The sequence below is a fragment of the Hypanus sabinus genome, chromosome 14, assembly GCF_030144855.1.
Source record: "Hypanus sabinus isolate sHypSab1 chromosome 14, sHypSab1.hap1, whole genome shotgun sequence".
Taxonomy (NCBI): domain Eukaryota; kingdom Metazoa; phylum Chordata; class Chondrichthyes; order Myliobatiformes; family Dasyatidae; genus Hypanus; species Hypanus sabinus.
This window is the reverse complement of record NC_082719.1, coordinates 64237955-64257340: the sequence shown is the minus strand read 5'-3', so window position 1 is coordinate 64257340 and position 19386 is coordinate 64237955. Positions and strand designations below refer to the sequence as shown.

The following is a 19386-nucleotide window of genomic DNA, read 5'->3' as shown; positions in this document are numbered from 1 at the left end:
TTTAAAATTGCACTTAAGGTTCAACAGTTAGGGAAAAATAAAAACATAGTTTTAAACCACGAGTGAAAAATAAGAGATGATTAAGGTAACATTCAAGTAGAAGCATAGATTTGGATACACAGCCCAAATTGCTTGCATGATCACCCTGAGTACAAAGAAACAATTGATATGAATAACAGGAGTAAATTCAACTCGAAGAATAAATATGGTGAACTTCCTGGCCTCTACCATTTACCTATTTTGTCGCTACCTCTATCCTAAAATCTACAGGAAAGATAGGAAAACAGGAAAAGAAGAGGAATAATTCTGAAGTTCAAACATAAAATCACTTCATAGAAAAGGGAATATATAACATGTGAACAGCAGGCAATGGAAACTTAGATACAATTAAAATAGTAATTATATGATAATTAAACATGGAGAATATTGGAAGTCATCAGAATAAACATCTTTTGTGGATAGAGTTCAGAAACAACTTCTCAGGAAACTATAAAGAGTCTGCTGGTACTGGAAATCCAGAGCAACCCACATACAAAATGCTGGAGGAACAGCATTCTTCCGGAGTTCCTCCAGCATTTTTTTGTCTGTTTTTCAGGGAAAAAATCTTTCACCATTGTCTATAATCTATAACATTGTCTATAACAGCAGACATTAGGGAGGTTTTAAGGAAGCCGAAGAGAATATCTGTGATAGTGTCAAGACTTGGAAAGATGCAATGGGTGAGAGAGAGATTCAAAGTGCATTTATTATCAATGACTATATAAATGATACAACCTTTTGAGATTTGTTTGCTTAACAGGCAGTTACAAAGAAAAGAACCCAATTAAAAAAAATAAAACCAACCCCCAGTGCCCACAGAGTCAGAGGGAAATTAAACAAAACAAATCATGGAAATAGAAACCAGCAACAACAACACCAGCAGTCCGAAGAAACTTGAGTCCTTAAATCCACATCCCCGAAGCAGCTTGAAGTAGGCCCAAAGCCTCAGCATTCAGTTCATCATATTCATCATCAAGTCATCACATAGTTCACAGACACGAGGCACGGTAGCCAAGGGACAGTCTTACAGCCTTAGGATAGTGGAGAGCTGTTTAAATTGTCCAAACCTTGCACTAGGAACTGTGCCCCACTGTGATGAATTACCCTGGGCCTTAATTTTGCTGCTGGAGAAGCCATTCTCAACCTCTCCAAATCGGCTTGGCATTTAGCGCTTGACTCTCGACACTCTGCCTTTACAATCTATATGGGCCAGCATTTAGATTGTTCAAACAGTGCATCGTACCCCGCATGAGGACAGGGCCTCACCACACGAAGCCTTACTGTGTAATTTTATCATTTTTCACTCTTCTGTCAAACTCTCCACCAACCCACCACCACCACTGCCAGTTTGCCATTTGTCAGTCCTGTCGAAGGGTCTCGGCCTGGAACGTCCACAGCGCTCTCCCTATAGATGCTGCCTGGCCTGCTGTGTTCCACCAGCATTTTGTGTGTGTTGTTCGAATTTCCAGCATCTGCAGATTTTCTCGTGTTTGCCCCCTATTCTGTTTATATTCAGTTCTTACCTTTCGCTCCAGTCATCATCTGGAGGTATTGTTCCTCCAACCTGAGTGTGGCTTCATCTTGACAGTAGAGGAGCCCATGGCCTTATATACCGGCTGGGTAGCCTCCAACCTGATGGCATGAACATTGACTTCTCTAACTTCCCTTAATGCCCCTCCTCCCCTTCTTACCCTATCCCTGACATACTTAGTTGTTTGTTGTTTTCTCTCTCTCTCTCTCTCTCTGCCCATTACTCTGCCTGTCCTCCATCTCCCTCTGGTGCTCCCCTCCCCCTTTCTTTCTCCTGAGGTCTCCCGTCCCATGATCCTTTCCCTTCTCCAGCTCTGTATCACCTTTGCCAATCACCTTTCCAGCTCTCAGCTTCATCCCACCCCCTCTGGTCTTCTCCTATCATTTCGCATTTCCCCCTCCCCCTACTACTTTCAAATCTCTTACTATCTTTCCTTTCGGTTAGTCCTGACAAAGGGTCTCGGCCCGAAACGTCGATAGCACTTCTCCCTATAGATGCTGCCTGGCCTGCTGTATTCCACCAGCATTTTGTGTGTGTTGTTGTTTGAATTTCCAGCATCTGCAGATTTCCTTGTGTTTGCTGAGTGAACTACTTCTGGTTTAAGATGGTGCTGGTGAAGCCCAGAGACTACTTATTGGTGGCAAACAAAATAAAGAATACAAATAAATACTTTATCAATACGAGTTTTTTGGGTAAGATTTCTGGTAAACAATCACTGCAAATAATGGAGTCAGAGTGCGAGGAAGGATCAAGGCCCATCCACCAAAACTGAGAACAAAGAAAGATTGATCTAAATGCCAAGCCAATCTGGAAAAATCAGGTATGGGTCAAAATGTGGCTGCAAAGTCCGGGCCTCGAGCATATTAGATCAACAGGGCCCAGGTCCTAGATTGAGGAATGACAATTTAAAAGCCAGGCCAGATTGAAACGGCAGGGTGTTGGGAACGGGGCAAGGGTTGGGCTGGTTCTATTGAGCTCTACACTGAACTGAGGCTCTGGCTTGCTTCAGCTTCTTGTCTGTAGACTCACTCTCATTCTGGGAGTTGTTTGCACAATTTGTATTTTTCTTATGTGCACATTAGGTATTTGATGGACTTTTAAAATAGGTTCTTTAGGTTTTCTTTGTATTGTGGCTGCCTGTAAGGAGACAGATCTCAAGGTCTTCTAATGTATGCGTAAATACTTTGAACTTTGAATGTGTTTGACAAATCCAAGGTCACTGAGAATCAGAGCAAGCAACATTGCATTATAAAATGTGCACATTAGATTATGAATAAATATTCATAGATTATGTGACCAGCCAGAGCTGCCAATGAATTTGAATACAAGCAAAAGAGATCATGAAATTTAGAGCTAGAAGAGAGTGCATTAAGATGAAATGTTAGAACCTGAGTTAAACAATGTAGGTCTCTGTACTTGGTCACTTGGATGTCATAAAGTAGCAGATAATCAAGCATACTAATTGAATTCAGTCCTTTGAAGCCTGGATTGTAAGTGCATTTGAAGTTATCCAACAGACATACACAGTTCTGATTTTATCAGTGTAGGAGCATTGTGAACCCAAATCATAGGAAGGATATATCGGCATTGATTTTGCTGTTGGTAAAATTGCAGTATTCCCTTCATGACACCGTAAAACTGACAGTAACTTCTGGAGTTAATACATCTGGAAGTTAGTACCAGCATCCCAAAGTTACTATTGGTGATAACCAGCTCACCCATCGATTTGCAGTGTCCTCCGCCATTTCCTCTGCAAAGTGATGAAAATTTTAAGTATTTATGAACTATTTTCAAAGTAAGTTGTGAAAATATTATTTTATGTTGTGTGAATTATTAATGATTTTTCATCTCATATTAACTATTTAAACATAACGAACAGTAATTACATTGGATGCTTAAAATATAATGGATTTTCTGGGGAAAATGTTTTACAATTTTGATCACATATTACATTATTTTGTTCCATAAACCTTTTTAAATATAAGCTATATATTGCATTTTTACTTCCTAATTTTGATTGTAGTGAAAATTGTTCACTTTTGTTGATTGCTCAGCCAAGCAAGGAATCTCCATGTGTAATTGTAGTTTTGAAATGTGAATATGGTGCACTTCCACCAGACGCTACACTTTTGCGGGTAGCCTTCAATGAGATTAACATTAAGCAGTGCACTTTTGACTTTGACCATAAAATCCTTTGAGAGAATGTACATAGTTTTACAAGAGTAATTCCCAACATATAAAGGTTTAACTAGAAAGGATAGATTACCGAATTTAGCGTTGGATTTCCAAGGTATAAGAAAATTACAGTTTTCAAGCTGTTAAATATTACTATTGATTGTGGAGCCCACGTTTTGGAGCTTTTGCCCTAAGTTTAAAGCCCGGAATGATTTCAGTTGATTTTATGATTGGTGTTCAGAAACACTTCTACCTGTTCAGGATAATTGAATTTTGTAACTTGAAAAAAACAGTAACCAATTCTATGTCAATCATTCGTCTGATAGTTCTTTGTGAACCAAGGCTTTAACCGATAAGGAAGAAAGACAGTTATGTAAAATTGGGACATATATTAGTATGAGGATGCAAGCTCAAGGAGCTATAAACGACATGATATTCCTACTAAATTCCGTCCATTTCAAAGCACTCTGTTTGATTACTACCCCATATATGACTCTGCACATTTATAATCTCAACTACCATCACATGCACAAAATGCACTGACTGCAGTTATTAACCAGTGGCAACATCCCAGACCCATGGTCTCTCCATCACGAAGGAATAGTGCTCAAGTGTATGGAAACACCACCACCAAGTCACCCAACATCTAACTTGGAAGTATATTGACGTTTCCCTTCACCAGAGTGAACACTAATCACCTGCCCAACAGCACTATTGGGAACTCCTCACCAGAAGGCAACAGAGATATAAGAATGTGGCCCATTGCCTGTCTTTACCATGACATCTTAGGAATGGGTAATAATGCTGGCTTTATTTGCAGTGTTAAGATCCTGAAAAAGAATTTTTAAAATGTACATTTCAATATAGCCATTAATCTCTGATTACTGTCATAACAATGTAATTTAAATCAATTCAGTAAGCATCATTATGCTGGAATCTTCACGCCATAGCTTTCAACATTGGACAGAAATTAAAAAGATATGAATGTTATCCAATGTTTTTACCATCACTGAAACTGCAAATGATGTAATTATGTAATCAGCTATTGCTAAGCATAAGCATATTTTTGTTAAAGGCTGAAAACATACTCCTCAAATTTGATTACATACATCAATATGAAATTCAGTAAAGAAAATCATTACAAGCTATGTTATTATTGTTTGTGCACAAGAGTTTCAGAAAAGGCAGTCCCAGCAATGAATATATGGCAGTTACATGGCTAGGTTTTGCCAAGCTGTTTATTAATTAACACATAATGCACTTGAAATTGGACTGAGTTTAGCTGTGACTCACTTATTCATTTTATTGGAAATTGGAAATAAATTTAAAGCATGTGCATTGTTTTAATTTGAAATATTTTAAGTTATTCTAAGACTGCTTCCATAATAGACTTACTATTGCAAATTTTGAAAGATTGCTCAATTTAGTTTGCCTCCTTGCTCTTTTACAGTGTCATTCAGGATAAATTTTGCGGCATTATAAACATTTGTGTGGAAGCATTGCATGATGTCTTGTCAGAGGATCCAGACACAGGAACTTATAAAGAGTAAGTAAGCAGTTTCTGTCCATGACCATAAATAAACTCATAATTGTAACATGTTAAATTATGTATTGGAAAAGTTGGCTTTGAATTGAACAAAACAAGGCAGATTTTTGTAGCAAACAGTTGATCTAAAATATCAGGCTAATGTCCAAGCAACATATTATCAGTAGCGTTGCATAAGTTTCTGTATGTGGAATAATTTGTCACTGTCTTATTAGCATTGAACATTAATTGATAGGCTCAGAACTGAATAAGTCTGTGTTCTGTAAAAAGCAGGTACTTTGGAACAAGTTCACCTGTCAATTCATTTTGATCCCATTTGTCCCATAGAAACATTGCATATCAAGTTTTATTTAATAGCAATTGAAACAGCAGATCTCTAATTAACTATGGCTCAATCGTAACTAATCCTACCTAACTACAATTCAATTGTATGATTCTCGCATTGACTGAAAACCTGACATTTTCCATTGAAGGCAGAGCAAAAGTAAATTAGTTCTAACTATACTTCAGGAAACATATTTGGAGATATAAGTGGCTTAATTTTGATAATACTTTTATTTGAAAATACCAAGAAACATTATTCCCTTTAAAACACTATCTGTGTAATTTGTTTTCTTCAGTTCAATTGTTTCCAATGAACAAGTACGTGTAAAAGAAAATGAGGTTCAAACCAGCGGTAGGTGGTTTAATAACTATAACTGCTATAAACAACAATGAAGAAAACATGTCATTTCTCAGTGTACAAATTATAATAGTAGAATAACACCTTGTGAGGTCATTAATTAATAAACCTAAAAGAGCTAATTGCCCAATCTAAAGGCCCATTAACTTCATTTTGACTTGCCTCATTAAATGTAATAACATCTCTTCTTTGATAAATTTGAATTTTAAATCACATTCTCGACCACAAAATACTTTTCAAACGTCGAGATAAATCATTTAAAAACCTACTTAACAAGACATATTGTGGAAAATTGTTTGAATTCTGGTGAAAGTTCTTTATAATTACACTTGCTTAACCTTTGGCTTTGCTTGGTAGTCAGATATTTTTGCTTTCACTAACCCCCCCAATATTTGCATCAATAATTACTCTCTGTCACTAAGCACCAAGGAAACAATTTATTTGGTGACATAATCAGAAACATGATTTCATGAATATTTTTGTCCACGTCTTATTTCTAGCTCTGGATGTGTTTTACCAGATAGCAGAATTCTCCTGAATATAGGGTTGCATTTGACCTTCATGAACAGAAAGAGTCAAACTCAAATAATATTCCGAAATTGACCTCCAAATCATGATTTAATGGTTGAAGTGTCCTGTATCAAGGAAGCAGCCATAAATACATCCATGGTGAATGGCTCACTTGACAAAAGCAGACTGTCTTTGGCAAGAGCTAACATATAAATCCTTGGCTGCTGAAAACACTGAGATGTTATCTGACAGCACAAAAATAATCTCTGATTGGAAATGTGAACTGTGTGTGAAATATTTCTATCACTAACTTTCATTTATAAAAATTTTGTTTTTTATGAATCTGATTCAGGATCTGGCCTTTCCTGGCCAGGCTGATATTTATCGTTCATTCTTTGTTGTGAAAATGTGTATGTTAGTTGCCTTCCTTAATCGTTACAATCTATGCTGTAAAAGTACTTCCATTGTTCTGTTAGGAAATGATTTCCAATGGTGTGATACAACGAAGTAGGTTGGCAGGCCAGCCTGTTTCAGAGCTAGTTTATTAGGTCGGGTGAAGAAGACAGTTTTCCTTTACTAAAGGATGTTAGTAAACTACTTTGTTTTTTTATTGGCAGTTTGGCAATTTTCTTGTGGCTTTCACTGATGTCATCTTTTAGTTTTGGAAAAAGTATTCAAGTTCTCACATCTTCATAACTATGAAGAGCAGCTTGAATGGATCCCAGGGCAATGGTGTTCTGCACTGATGTGGGAGATCTAGGGCAAGTCCTGTCCCCTTGATGGCTACAGCTGAGACAAGTGCATTTGGCTGCAACTCTTTACAGACTGTGTTAGGTAACTGGATTTGGAGTAGGCTAACTTTTGGATCATTCAGGAGAATGAGGAGGTGATAGATAAAAGATACAGGGAGGTAGTGACACCTAAGTTGTGGTGAGCAGGTAGTTGGGTGGCTGTCAGGAAAGGAAAAGCAAACAGGCAGTCCGTGCAGAGTACCCCTGTAGCCTTTCCCCTCAATAACAAGTATAATATTTTAGATAATATAGACAGGGGAGACGATCTACCAGAGGAATGCATGACAGCTGGATCCCTGGCACTAAGTCTGACTGTGGCTCAGAAGGAAAGGGAGGAGAATAGTGGTGATAAGAGATTCAGTAGTTAGGCGAGCAGACAGGAGATTCTGTGGACATGAAGGAGACCAGGATAGTATTTTGCCTTGGTGCCAGGATGTCTTGGATTGAGTCTAAAATGTTCTTAAATAGGAGGATCAGCAGCCAGTGGTCATGGTACATTTTGGTAACAATGATATAGGTAGGAAAACAAATGAGGTCCTGAAGAGCAAATATAGGGAGTTAAGCAAGAAGTTAAAAAGCAAGACCACAAAGGTGGTAATCTCTAGACTGCTGCCTGTGTTAAACACCAGTGGGGTGAAGAATAAAATAGTATGGCAGATCGATGTGTGGCTGAAGAATTGGGCATTAATTATTGTGAATTGAATTGAATTGACTTTATTTCTTACATCCTTCACATACATGAGGAATAAGCATCTTTACACTACATCTCCATCTAAATGTGCCATTTGCAATCATAGTGATTTATAATAAATGGAACAGTCAGTGTAATATACAGTCGGCTCTCCTTATCAGTGAGGGATTGGTTCCAGGATCCCTCACAGATACCAAAAAAGTGGATGCTCTGGTCCCTTATTCAACTTTTCTCAGTGCGGTGGACATTAGGACCGGGCAGCGGAGCTCTGAATCCGCAGTGTTTCTGTTCACGAAAATAATCATGATCACCATTGAAAATAAAGTGGAAATAATAAAGTGATCGGAAAGAGGTAAAACACCATTGGTCATTGGAAAAGCATTAAGCTACTGTCAGTCAACAATCGGAACAAATTTAAAAGATAAAGTGAGAAAGGCCCTGTCCCGATGAAAGCTACAATTATTACTAAGCCACGCAGTGTTTTAATTAATGGGTTTTGGGGTTTTGGATTTTTGGTCCTCCCCATCAACCGGGCACGGATGGAGAGCATGCTCGAGAGCGATCTGTCACTGGTTCGAACTCGGGAACTTCCGTTCCCAAGCCCAGCACTGATAAAGCGATCGGAAAGAGGTGACATGCCATCAGTCATTGGAAAAGCATTAGGCTACAGTCGGTCAACAATGGGAACAATTTTAATAGAGCATGTGAAAGGCCCTGCCCCAGTGAAAGCTACAATAATTACTAAGCAATGCAGTGGTTTAATTATTGAAATACATACGTTCTTGAGTATTTTATATGCATAGAAAGGTAAAATATATACTATGTACTAAGACAAACGTTTGACTAACTGACGCTAAATAATACCGGATCTACCTGTTCCGACTTAGTAAGAGAAGTTCCGATTTTATTTTCAATCCTGATCCACGATAACCTACACACATCCTCCCATATGCTTTAAATCATCTCTAGATTACTTATAATACCCAATACAATGTAAATGCTATGTAAAATAGTTGTTATACTGCATTGTTAAATGACAAGAAAAAAAAGTCTGTACATGCTGAAAGAGCACTTCTGGATTTTCTCGATTTGCAGTTGGTTGAATTCGAGCATGCGGAACTGGCGAATAAAAACGACCAACTGTAGAGTTCACACAGATCAGCGTGAGCTCATCAGTCTGATGGACTGGTGGAAGTAGCTATCCCGTAGCCTGGCTTTTATGCTGCAGTACCACTTCCCGGATGGTAGCAGCTAGAATAGATAATGGTTGGGGTGACTTGGTTTCCCATTGTAGGGAGCATGATAGACATTGCAATCATTTGTGTGGTTGACAGTGCAGTGGGAAAAAACAGTTTCTTGCAACTAAAGATCAGTCAATAATTATTCCTTACCTCTTGGCAGTATGCTGATTTTGAATGAAATTTACTTGATTTTCACTGGGTTTTGCATTTTTGTCCAGCCTGCATTTGGATTTTTGTAATAAAGTCGTGACAATATTTTGATTCTATATTGTTCATTTTTGGTAGTTTTTAAGTATTTTGAATCTCACCAACGTACAGCTTATCTGTCTTATCAAAGGTCTTCATAGATGAGGCTTGCTTAGCCTTCCTTAGCTCAGATATCACTAGGGCTGAGCAAAAAAATTTAGTCTTTCGAATCTGGAGAAAGTACATTGAGGAGAAGGGAACACAAGAAAATAGGAGCAGAAGTGGGTTACCTGGCCCCTTAAGCTTGTCCCATAGCCAGTCTGTGCTGGCCTTCACTCCTCTTCTATAGTTGTTATTAAGTCATTAGGTCAAGTCCAACTCTTCATGACCTCATGGACTCCTGTACACCAAGCCTTCTTGTTGGAAACTGCCTCTCTAAGATCCCCCAAGGTCATACACATTGTCTGAGTAATAGTATCTATCCATCGTAGCCTCTGTTGTCCTCTCCTTTTACCTTCTGTTTTACCTAACAAGGGAGTTGTCTCCAAGGAATCCTGAGTTCTCATGATGTGGCCAAAATACTTGAGCTTTTGTCTCAGAATCAAGCCTTCTAGTGAGCAGTGTGGCTGTATTTCTTCCAAGTATTGACTTGTTGGATCTTCTTGCTGTTCATCAAACACTTAACACTTTCCTCCAGCATCCAAGTCCAAAGGTGTCGATTCTTTTGTATTCTGCCTTACTAATAGTCCAGCTCTTGTAGCCATACATCACAACAGGAAATACCATAGATTTGGCTAATTGGATCTTCGTAGACAATGTTATGTCTCTGCTCTTCAGTATTTTATCTAAATTTGCCATTGCTGCCCTTCAGAAATAAGCACCGTTTAATTTCGTGGCTGCAGTTACCATCTATAGAAATTTTTGAACCGAGGCAGACAAAATCCATCGCTGCTTCCACTTGCTTTCCATTTATTACCATGGAGTTAGTAGGACTGGTTGACATCATCTTGGTTTCTTAATATTGAGCAAAAAGCAGGCTTTTGCACTTTCTTCTTTCACTTTGATTTGAAGCTTCCTCAGATCCTCCTCACATTCAGCCATTAGAATAGTATCATCTGCATATCTGAGGATATTATTATTTTGATTCCAACATTTGTGTCCTCTAGACCAGCATTCCTCATGATGTGTTCAGCTTACAGATTAAATAAGTAGGGTGACAGTATGCAGCCTTGTCGTACTCCTTTCCCAATCTTGAACCAGGTTGTTGTCCCATGTTCAGTTCTAACCGTTCCTTCTTGATCTTCGTACAATTTTCTCATAGGGCAGATCAGATGTCCAGGTAACCCCATTCCTTTAAGAATTTGCCATAGTTTATCATGGTCCACACGGTTGAAGACTTCAGAGTAGTCAATAAAACATAGATAACTACTTTTCTGGAATTCCCTTGATTTCTCCATTATTCGGTGTTGATTAGCAATTTGGTCTCTGGTACCTCGGCCTTTTCTGAAACCAGCTTGTACATTTGGCAGATCTCTTGTTTTTCCAATTCTGTTGAAGAAGCCAACAGAATTGGAAAAACAAGAGACCTATTCAAGATTAGAGAAATCAAAGAAACATCTCTTGCAAAAATGAGTACAGTAAAAGACAAAGAAGGGAATGACCTTACAGAAGCAAAAGACACCAAAAAGATATAGCAGGAATACACAGAAGAATTGTACAAGATAGATCCCAACAGTGAAGACACCTGCAATGACTCCCTGATTGATCTAGAGCAAGACACAGTGAAGTTGAATGGGGGATAAAAAACATTGCCAATAATAAGACTGCAGGATGTTACAAAATTCCAGTTGACTTGTTCAGAACTTTAAAATGTGATGCTGTAAAAGTATTGCATTCAATTTGCTGGCAGATCTGCAAAACCCAACAATGGCCTGTAGATTGGAAGATCAGTTTATATCCCAGTTCCTAAGAAGGGAAATGTAAACGAATGTTCAAGTTATTGAACAATTTCACTAATTTCTTTTCTACATAAGAGCTTCCAAATCCCCAGTTCCTTCCAATATTTATCTATCTTTGAACGAAAATGAATGGCAGGGCCATTTCAAAAAAATCAGGGCCATTACCTCCAGCAGCTCAGAACCTGATAGGTCACTTCTAGTACATATGGAGGCAATTAACTCCATTGAATTGATACCAACACACTGCTGAACAGATTGGGGAGGCAATTGTAGTGATCTTTAAAGAATCGATAGATTCTATAAGATATAGGAGCAGAAGTAGGCCATTCGGCCCATTGAGTCTGCTCCGCCATTCAATCATGGGCTGATTCAATTCTTGCAGTCATCCCCACTCCCCTACCTTCTCCCCATTCCCTTTGATGCCCTGGCTAATCAAGAACCTATCGATCGATGCCTTAAATGCACCCAATAACTTGGCCTCCACAGCCACTCGTGGCAACAAATTCCATAGATTTACCACCCTCTGACTAAGTAATTTCTTCACATCTCAGTTCTAAATGGACACCCTTCAATGCTGAAGTCGTGCCTTTTTGTCCTAGAATCCCCTACCATGGGAAGTAACTTTGCCATATATAATCTGTTCAGTCCTTTCAACATTCAGAATGTTTCTATGAGTTACCCCCTCATTTTCCTGACCTCTAGGGAATACAGCTCAAGAGTTGCCAGACATTCTTCATACAGTAAACCTTTTGTTCCTGGAATCATTCTTGCGAATCTTCTCCGATCACACTCCAATGTCAGTATATCCTTTCTAAAATAAGGAGCCCAAAACTGCACACGATACTAAGTATGGTCTCATAAGTGCCTTATAGAGCCTCAACATCACATCCCTGCTCTTATATTTTATGCCTCTAGAAATAAATGCCGCCATTGCACTTGCCTTCTTCACCACTGATTCAACCTGGAGGTTAACCTTTAGGATATCCTACACAAGGACTCCCAAGTCCCTTTGTATCTCTGCATTGTGAATTCTCTCTCTATCTAAATAATAGTCTGCCCATTTATTTCTTCCACTGAAGTGCATGACCATACACTTTCCAAAATTGTATTTCATTTGCCACTTTTTTGCCCATTCCCCTAAACTATTTAAGTCTCTCTGCAGGCTCTCTGTTTCCTCAACACTACCAGCTCCACCACTGATCTTTGTATCAACAGCAAATTTAGACACGTCCCTTAATAACGTGGTCTAAATCATTGACATAGATCATAAAATGCAGCGGTCCCAACACCGACCCCTGTGGAACTCCACTGGTAACTAGCAGCCAGCCAGAATAGGATCCCTTTATTCCCACTCTATTTTCTGCCGATCAGCTAATGCTCCACCCATGCTAATAACTCCCCTGTAATTCCATGAGATCTTGTTAAGCAGTGCCATGTGCGGCACCTTGTCAAAGGCCTTCTGAAAATCCAAATACACCACACCTACTACATCTCATTTGTCTACCCTGCTTGTAATTTCCTCAAAAAATTGCAGTAGGTTAGTCAGGTAGGATTTTCCTTTCAGGAAACCATGCTGGCTTTGGCCTATCTTGTCATGTGCCTCCAGATACTCCATAATCTCATCCCTAACAATGCCAACAACTTCCCAACCACTGATGTCAAGTTCACAGGTCTATAGTTTCCTTTCAGCTGCCTCCCACCCTTCTTAAATAGTGAAGTAACATTTGCAGTTTTCCAGTCATCCGGTACAATGCCAGAATCTATCGGTTCTTGAAAGATCATTGTTAATGCCTCCACAATCTCTCCAGCTACTTTCTTTCAGAACCCAAGGGTGCATTCCATCGGGTCCAAGAGATTTATCCACCCTCAGACCATTAAGCTTCCTGAGCACCTTCTCGGTAGTAATTTTCACTACGCATACTTCTTCCCTGACACTATTGAATGTCTGGTATACTGCAGGTGTCTTCCACTGTGAAGACTGATGCAAAATCAATTCAGTTCCTCAGCTATCTCTGTATCTCTCATTACAATATCTCCAGTGTCATTTTCTATTGCTCCTATATTTACCCTCAGCTCTCTTTTTCCCTTTATATACTTAAAAATGCTTGTAGTATCTGATATTAGTCACCAGCTTCCTTTCATAATTCATCTTTTCCTTCCTAATGACCTCCTTAGTTTCCATCTGCAAGTTTTTAAAAGCTTCCCAATCCTCTATCTTCCCATTAGCTTTGGCTTCCTTGTGTGCCCTCTCTTTTTCTTTTACTTTGGCTCTGACTTCACTTGTCAGCCACGGTAGTGTTCTTCTATTTGAAAATTTCTTCTTACTTGGAATATATCTGTCTTGCACTTCCCTCATTTTTCGCAGAAACTCCATCAATTGCTGCTCTGCTGTCCTTCCTGCTAATGCCCCTTTCCAGTCAACCTTGGCCAGGTCCCCTCTCATGCCATTGTAATTTTCTTTATTCCACTGAAATACCGACACATTGGAATTTAGTTTCTCCTTCTCAAATTTCAAAGTGAACTCGATCATATTGGATTCCAGACCTAACCAATTCCCCTCTACCACCACTCTCCTCTGTCTAGCGGAATTAGTTCTTACTCTCAATAATTTCTCCTTTGGCTCCTCCTACTTCCTCCAAACCAAAGGTGCAGCCATGGGCACCCACATGGGTCCCAGTTATGACTGCCTTTTGTTGGCTTTGTGGAACAGTCCATGTTCCGAGCCTGTTCGGGTATCTGTCCCTCTCTTTTCCTTTGCTACATTGACGACTGCTTTGGCGCTGCCTCCTGCATGCATGCTGAGCTCGTTGACCATTAATTTTGCCTCTAACTTTCACCCTGTCCTCAATGTCTATCCATTGGCCTCCTCTACTGTCAAGATGAAGCCACACTCAGGTTGGCGGAATAGCACCTTATATACCGGCTGAGTAGCCTCCAACCTGATGGCATGAACATTGACTTCTCTAACTTCCGTTAATGCCCCTCCTCCCCTTCTTACCCATCCCTGATATATTTAGTTTTTCTTCCCCCTCCTTTTGTTTTCTCTCTTTCTGCCCATCACTCTGCCTGTTCTGCATCTCCCTCTGGTGCTCCCCTCTCCCTTTCTTTCTCCCTAGGCCAGGGGTCGGCAACGTTTACCACTGAAAGAGCCAATATGGACCCATTTCCCACAGAAAAGAAAACACTGGGAGCCACAAAACCCATTTGACATTTAAAATGAAATAACACTGCATACAACGGTTTTTTTTACCTTTATGCTATGTATAAACAAACTATAATGTGTTGCATTTATGAAATTGATGAATTCCTGCAGAGAAAACGAAATTACATTTCTGCATGCAACAAAAACATTTTGAACTCTGAACAAAAGACGTTGGGTTGAAGGTTACTCCATAGGTAGCCTACCTTGGATCGAAGAATTAAAAGAAAGCGCGCACTGGCAGGTGTCAGGCAGTGGTAATGTATATTAATAGCGATAAAAACACGTAACGGTGTAGCGCTACACGCAGCGCTAAAATAAAGACACTGCAGTCAAAGGTAACTTTATTCAAACTAAACAGCCTTGATTTAAAGCCTCCCTCAACCCGTCCCCGTGGGCGCGGATGCTCCAAAAGACACGTTCTCACAAACCCCCGTAGGCTATCTCCCTTAGCCGGAACGGTGGCTAATTGTGAGCCGGTTCAGATGTGCCAGGAAATGGGGTCTCCACAACGTTTTTAGATTGTACAAGATCACCATAATCTTCAAATTTCGAATTACATTTCAAAAACTAACAAACCACGGGGAGCCGCAGCACAGAGATGAAAGAGTCGCATGCGGCTCCAGAGCCGCGGGTTGCCGACCCCTGCCCTAGGCCTCCCATCCAGTGATCCTTTTACTTCTCTAACTCTGCATCCCTTTTGCCAATCACCTTTCCGGCTCTAGCTTCATCCCGCCCCCTCCGGTCTTCTCCTATCACTTCACATTTTCCCCTCCCCCTCCTACTTTCAAATCTCTTACTATCTTTCCTTTCAGTTAGTCCTGATGAAGGGTCTTGGCCCAAAACGTCGACACTGCTTCTCCTTATAGATGCTGCCTGGCCTGCTGTGTTCCACCAGCATTTTGTGTGTGTTGTTGTTTGAATTTCCAGCATCTGCAGATTTCCTCGTGTTTGCTTTTGATCATATTGTGATCACTGAGGGTTCCTTAACCTTAAGCTCTCTTAACACCTCCAGATCATTGCACAACACAGACATCTCACCTCTCCCGGAAGTTCTGGGAGTCTCCTGCATATTGATAGCAGCTCCCTGACGCCTGCAAATTATATGCAATATCCTGGAAATCATTTTTTTTGAAAGGGAGCGAGAGGGAAAGAGAGAGTGACAGACAGACAGACAGAGAGGGAGCATCCTGATTGGTCTCTCTTTGTGCTAAGTAGACCTATCAGTTTTCTCTATGGGTTGGCTTTACAGTCGACTCTCTCTTCTTTCATTGTCCATCAGTTCAGTTTAGAGTCTTTGATTTATTTTTGTTTTCCCCTTCCTCAGCCTTATTACTCCAGTTCCCATCTCCCTGCCCAATTAGTTTAAACCTTCCCGAACAGCTCTATTAAACCTGCCTTCTAAGATATTGGACCCCTTTGGGTTCAGGTGTAACCCATCCTTTTTGTGCAGGTCATAACTCCCCCAGAAGAGGCCCCAATGATCCAGGTACCACAAGCCCTGCCCCCTACACCAGTCTGTCAGCCATGCATTAATACGCCTGATCATGCTATTCTTGTGCTCATTAGCACAATTCTGAGATTACTACTCTGGAGGTCCTACTTTTCGGCTTCCTACCCAACTCCCTGAATTCTCTCTTCAGGACCTCCTCCCTTTTTCATTGGTATCCCTATGTCATTGGTACCAATGTGTACCAAGACTTCTGGCTGTCCACCTTCTCCCGTGAGAATACTCTGCACTCGATCCGAGACATCCCACACCCGAACACCTGGGAGGCAACACACCATGTGCATATCTCTATCAGGCTGACAGCACCTCCTGTCTGTACCCCTCACTATGGAATCCCCTACGACTACCACATTCCTCATCTTCTTCTCTCCCTTCTGTACCACGAAACCAGGCTTGTTGCCAGAGACTCCAATTGCCGTGGTTGTTCTCTATCAGGCCACCCCCCTCAACAGCATCCAAAACGAGAGAGCAATTACTGAGGGGGGGGTGTTCTCTACTATCTGGGCTCTTTCCATCCCTTCTCTGACAGTCACCCACTTACCTAATTCCAGCGTGGTTCTGGAGGACAAGGAAATACAAATCTCACTCCACTGTTAAAGGAAGAAGAAAGGAAATTATAAGCCATTTAGTCTGACCTCGGTAGATGAGAAGATGTTGGAGTTGATTGTTAAGGATGTGGTTTTAGGGTACTTGAAGGCACGTAATAAAATAGTCCAAAGCCAGTCCCAATGGTGTACCTGGTCAGGCTATGAAAACCTGTGTCAGCCAACTAGTGGGGGTGTTCAAAGACATTTTCAATCTCTCGTTGCTACAGTTGGAAATTTCAACTTGCTTCAAAAAGGCAACAATTATCCAATGCCCAAGAAGAGAAGGGTGAGCTGCCATAATAACTATCATCCAGTAGCACTCACATCTGTGGTGATGAAGAGCTTTGAGATGTTGGTTATGGTTAGAATCAATTCCTTCCTCAGCATGGACATGGACCCATTGCAATTTGCCTATCAGCACAATAGGTCTAAGGTCAATACAATCTCATTGTCTCTCGATGCAGCCTTGGGTCACCTGGAGAGTACAAATACCAATGTCAAGATGCCTTTTATTGACTGCAGCTCAACATTTAACATGATCATTCCTACAGTTTTCATAGAAAAACTCCAGAACTTGGGCCAGTGTTCCTCCCTCTGCAACTGGATCCTCAATTTCCAAACTGCAAGAGCACAATCTATATAGATTGGAAATAACATCTCCACCTTGCTGACAATCAACACTGACGCACCTGACGGATGTGTTCTTCACCCACTTCGCTACTCTCTCTACACCCATGTGTGGCTAGATACAGCTCAAATTCCATCTATAAGATTGCTGGCAATACAGCCATTGTTGGCAAATGAGAGGGCACACAGGAGCTTGATAGTCAAGTGGTGTCCACTGCAACAACCTTGCACTTGACATCGGTAAGAGCAAAGAACTGATTGTGGACTTCAGAAAGGTTAAGTCAAAGAAACACACGTCAATCCTGGACCAGAAGTGGAAAGAGTAAGCAATTTCAAGTTCCTGGTGTCAGTATCTCTGAGGACCTAACCTGGACATAACATATTGATGCAGCTATAAAGAAGACTCAACAATGGCTATATTTCATTAGGAGTTTGAGGAGTTTTGGTATGTCTCCAAAAACACTTGCCAATTTCTACTGTTATACTGTGGACGGCATTCTATCCGGCTGCATCACTGTCTGATATGGAGGGGTGGGGGGAGGCTACTGCACAGGATTGAAGTAAGCTGCAGAGTGGAAAATTAGTCAGCTCCTTCATGGGCGATAGCCTCTGTAGTATTCAGGACATCTGTAGTATTCAGGACATCTTCAAGGAGCGATACCTCAAAAATGCGGTCTCCATCATTCAGGACTCCCATCACTTAGATCATACCCTCTCCTTATTGCTACCATCAAGAAGGAAGTACAGAAACCTGAAGGCACACACTCAGTGATTCACCAACAGCTTCTTTCCATTATCATCTGATTTCTGAATGGACATTGAACACCTAAACACTACCTCACTACTTTATTACTTTTAATTGTTTTTGCACACTACTTTTTAAATTTAACTATATATACTTATTGTAACTCACAGCCATTGTTTTCTCTATTATTATGTGTTGCATTGTACTGCTGCCACAAAGGTAACAGATTTCACAACATTATGTTGGTGGTGATATTAAACTTGTTTCTGATTCTGAAATACCAAAGAGGATAGACAAAGGAGAATTGATAGATATTGTGCACTTGGATTTTCAAAATGCATTGGACAAGGTACCGCACCTGAGGCTGCTAAACAAGATAAGAGCCCATAGTATTATAGGAAAGATACTAGCATGGATAGCGCATTGGCTGATTAGCAGGAAGTAAAGAATGGGAATAAAGGGAGCCTTTTCCGATTGGAACCACTTTTTTTTACATTGTATGTCATTGATTTGGATGATGGAATTGATAGCTTTGTAACCATGTTTGCAGATGTTATGAAGATAGGTGGAGGGGAAAGTAATATTGAGGAAGCAGAGAGGGTGCAGAAAGACTTGGACAGATTAGAAGAATGAGCTAAGAAGTGGCAGATGGAATATAGTGTCAGGAAGTGTATGGTCTTGCACTTTGGTAGAAGAAGTAAAAAGGTAAACTATTGTCTAAATGGAGAGAAAATTCAAAAATCCGAGGAGCTAACAAACTAGATTTCTGTGTTCTCCTGCAGGATTTCCTAACCTAAAGGTTAATTTACAGGTTGAGTCAGTATTTAGGAAGACAAATACATTGTTAACATTCATTTCAAGAGGGCTAGAATATAAAAGCAAGAATGTAATATTGAGGCTTCATAGAGCGCCTAGAATATTCACATTGTTTTGAGCCCCTTATCTAAGAAAAGATGTGCTGACATTGGAGAAAGTTCAGAAGAGGTTCATGAGAATGCTTCAAGGAATAAGCAGGTTATATGAAGATTGGCTCTGGACCTGTACTCAGCAGAATTCAGAACAAAGATGAGGGATCTCATTGAAACCTATTGAATGTTGAAAGACCTTGATAGAGTAGAAGTGGGGAGAATAGTGATGGAGTGAGGGTACAGCCTCAGAATAGAGGGCCATCCATTTAGAACAGAGTTGAGGAGGAATTTCCTTAGTCGGACAGTGGTGAATCTGTGGCAATTATTGCCACAGATGGCTGTGCAGGCCAATTCACTGGGTATATTTAAAGCAGAGGTTGATAGGTTTTTGATTAGTCAGAGCATGAAGGGTTACAGGGAGAAGGCAGGAGATTGGTGCTAATGGAGAAATGGATCAACC

The 19386-nt window shown here is 40.3% G+C and overlaps 1 protein-coding gene across 2 annotated transcripts in view; it reads left to right on the top strand.

Annotated features, from left to right (window-relative positions):
- Nucleotides 1–19386, top strand: part of ipo11 (importin 11) — a 414929-nt gene that overhangs the window by 287186 nt on the left and 108357 nt on the right. For both annotated transcript variants that reach the window (XM_059989330.1, XM_059989331.1), the window contains exon 29: nt 5196–5291. In XM_059989330.1, the coding sequence (XP_059845313.1) occupies nt 5196–5291 (96 nt within the window). The remainder of the gene's footprint in view (nt 1–5195; nt 5292–19386) is intronic.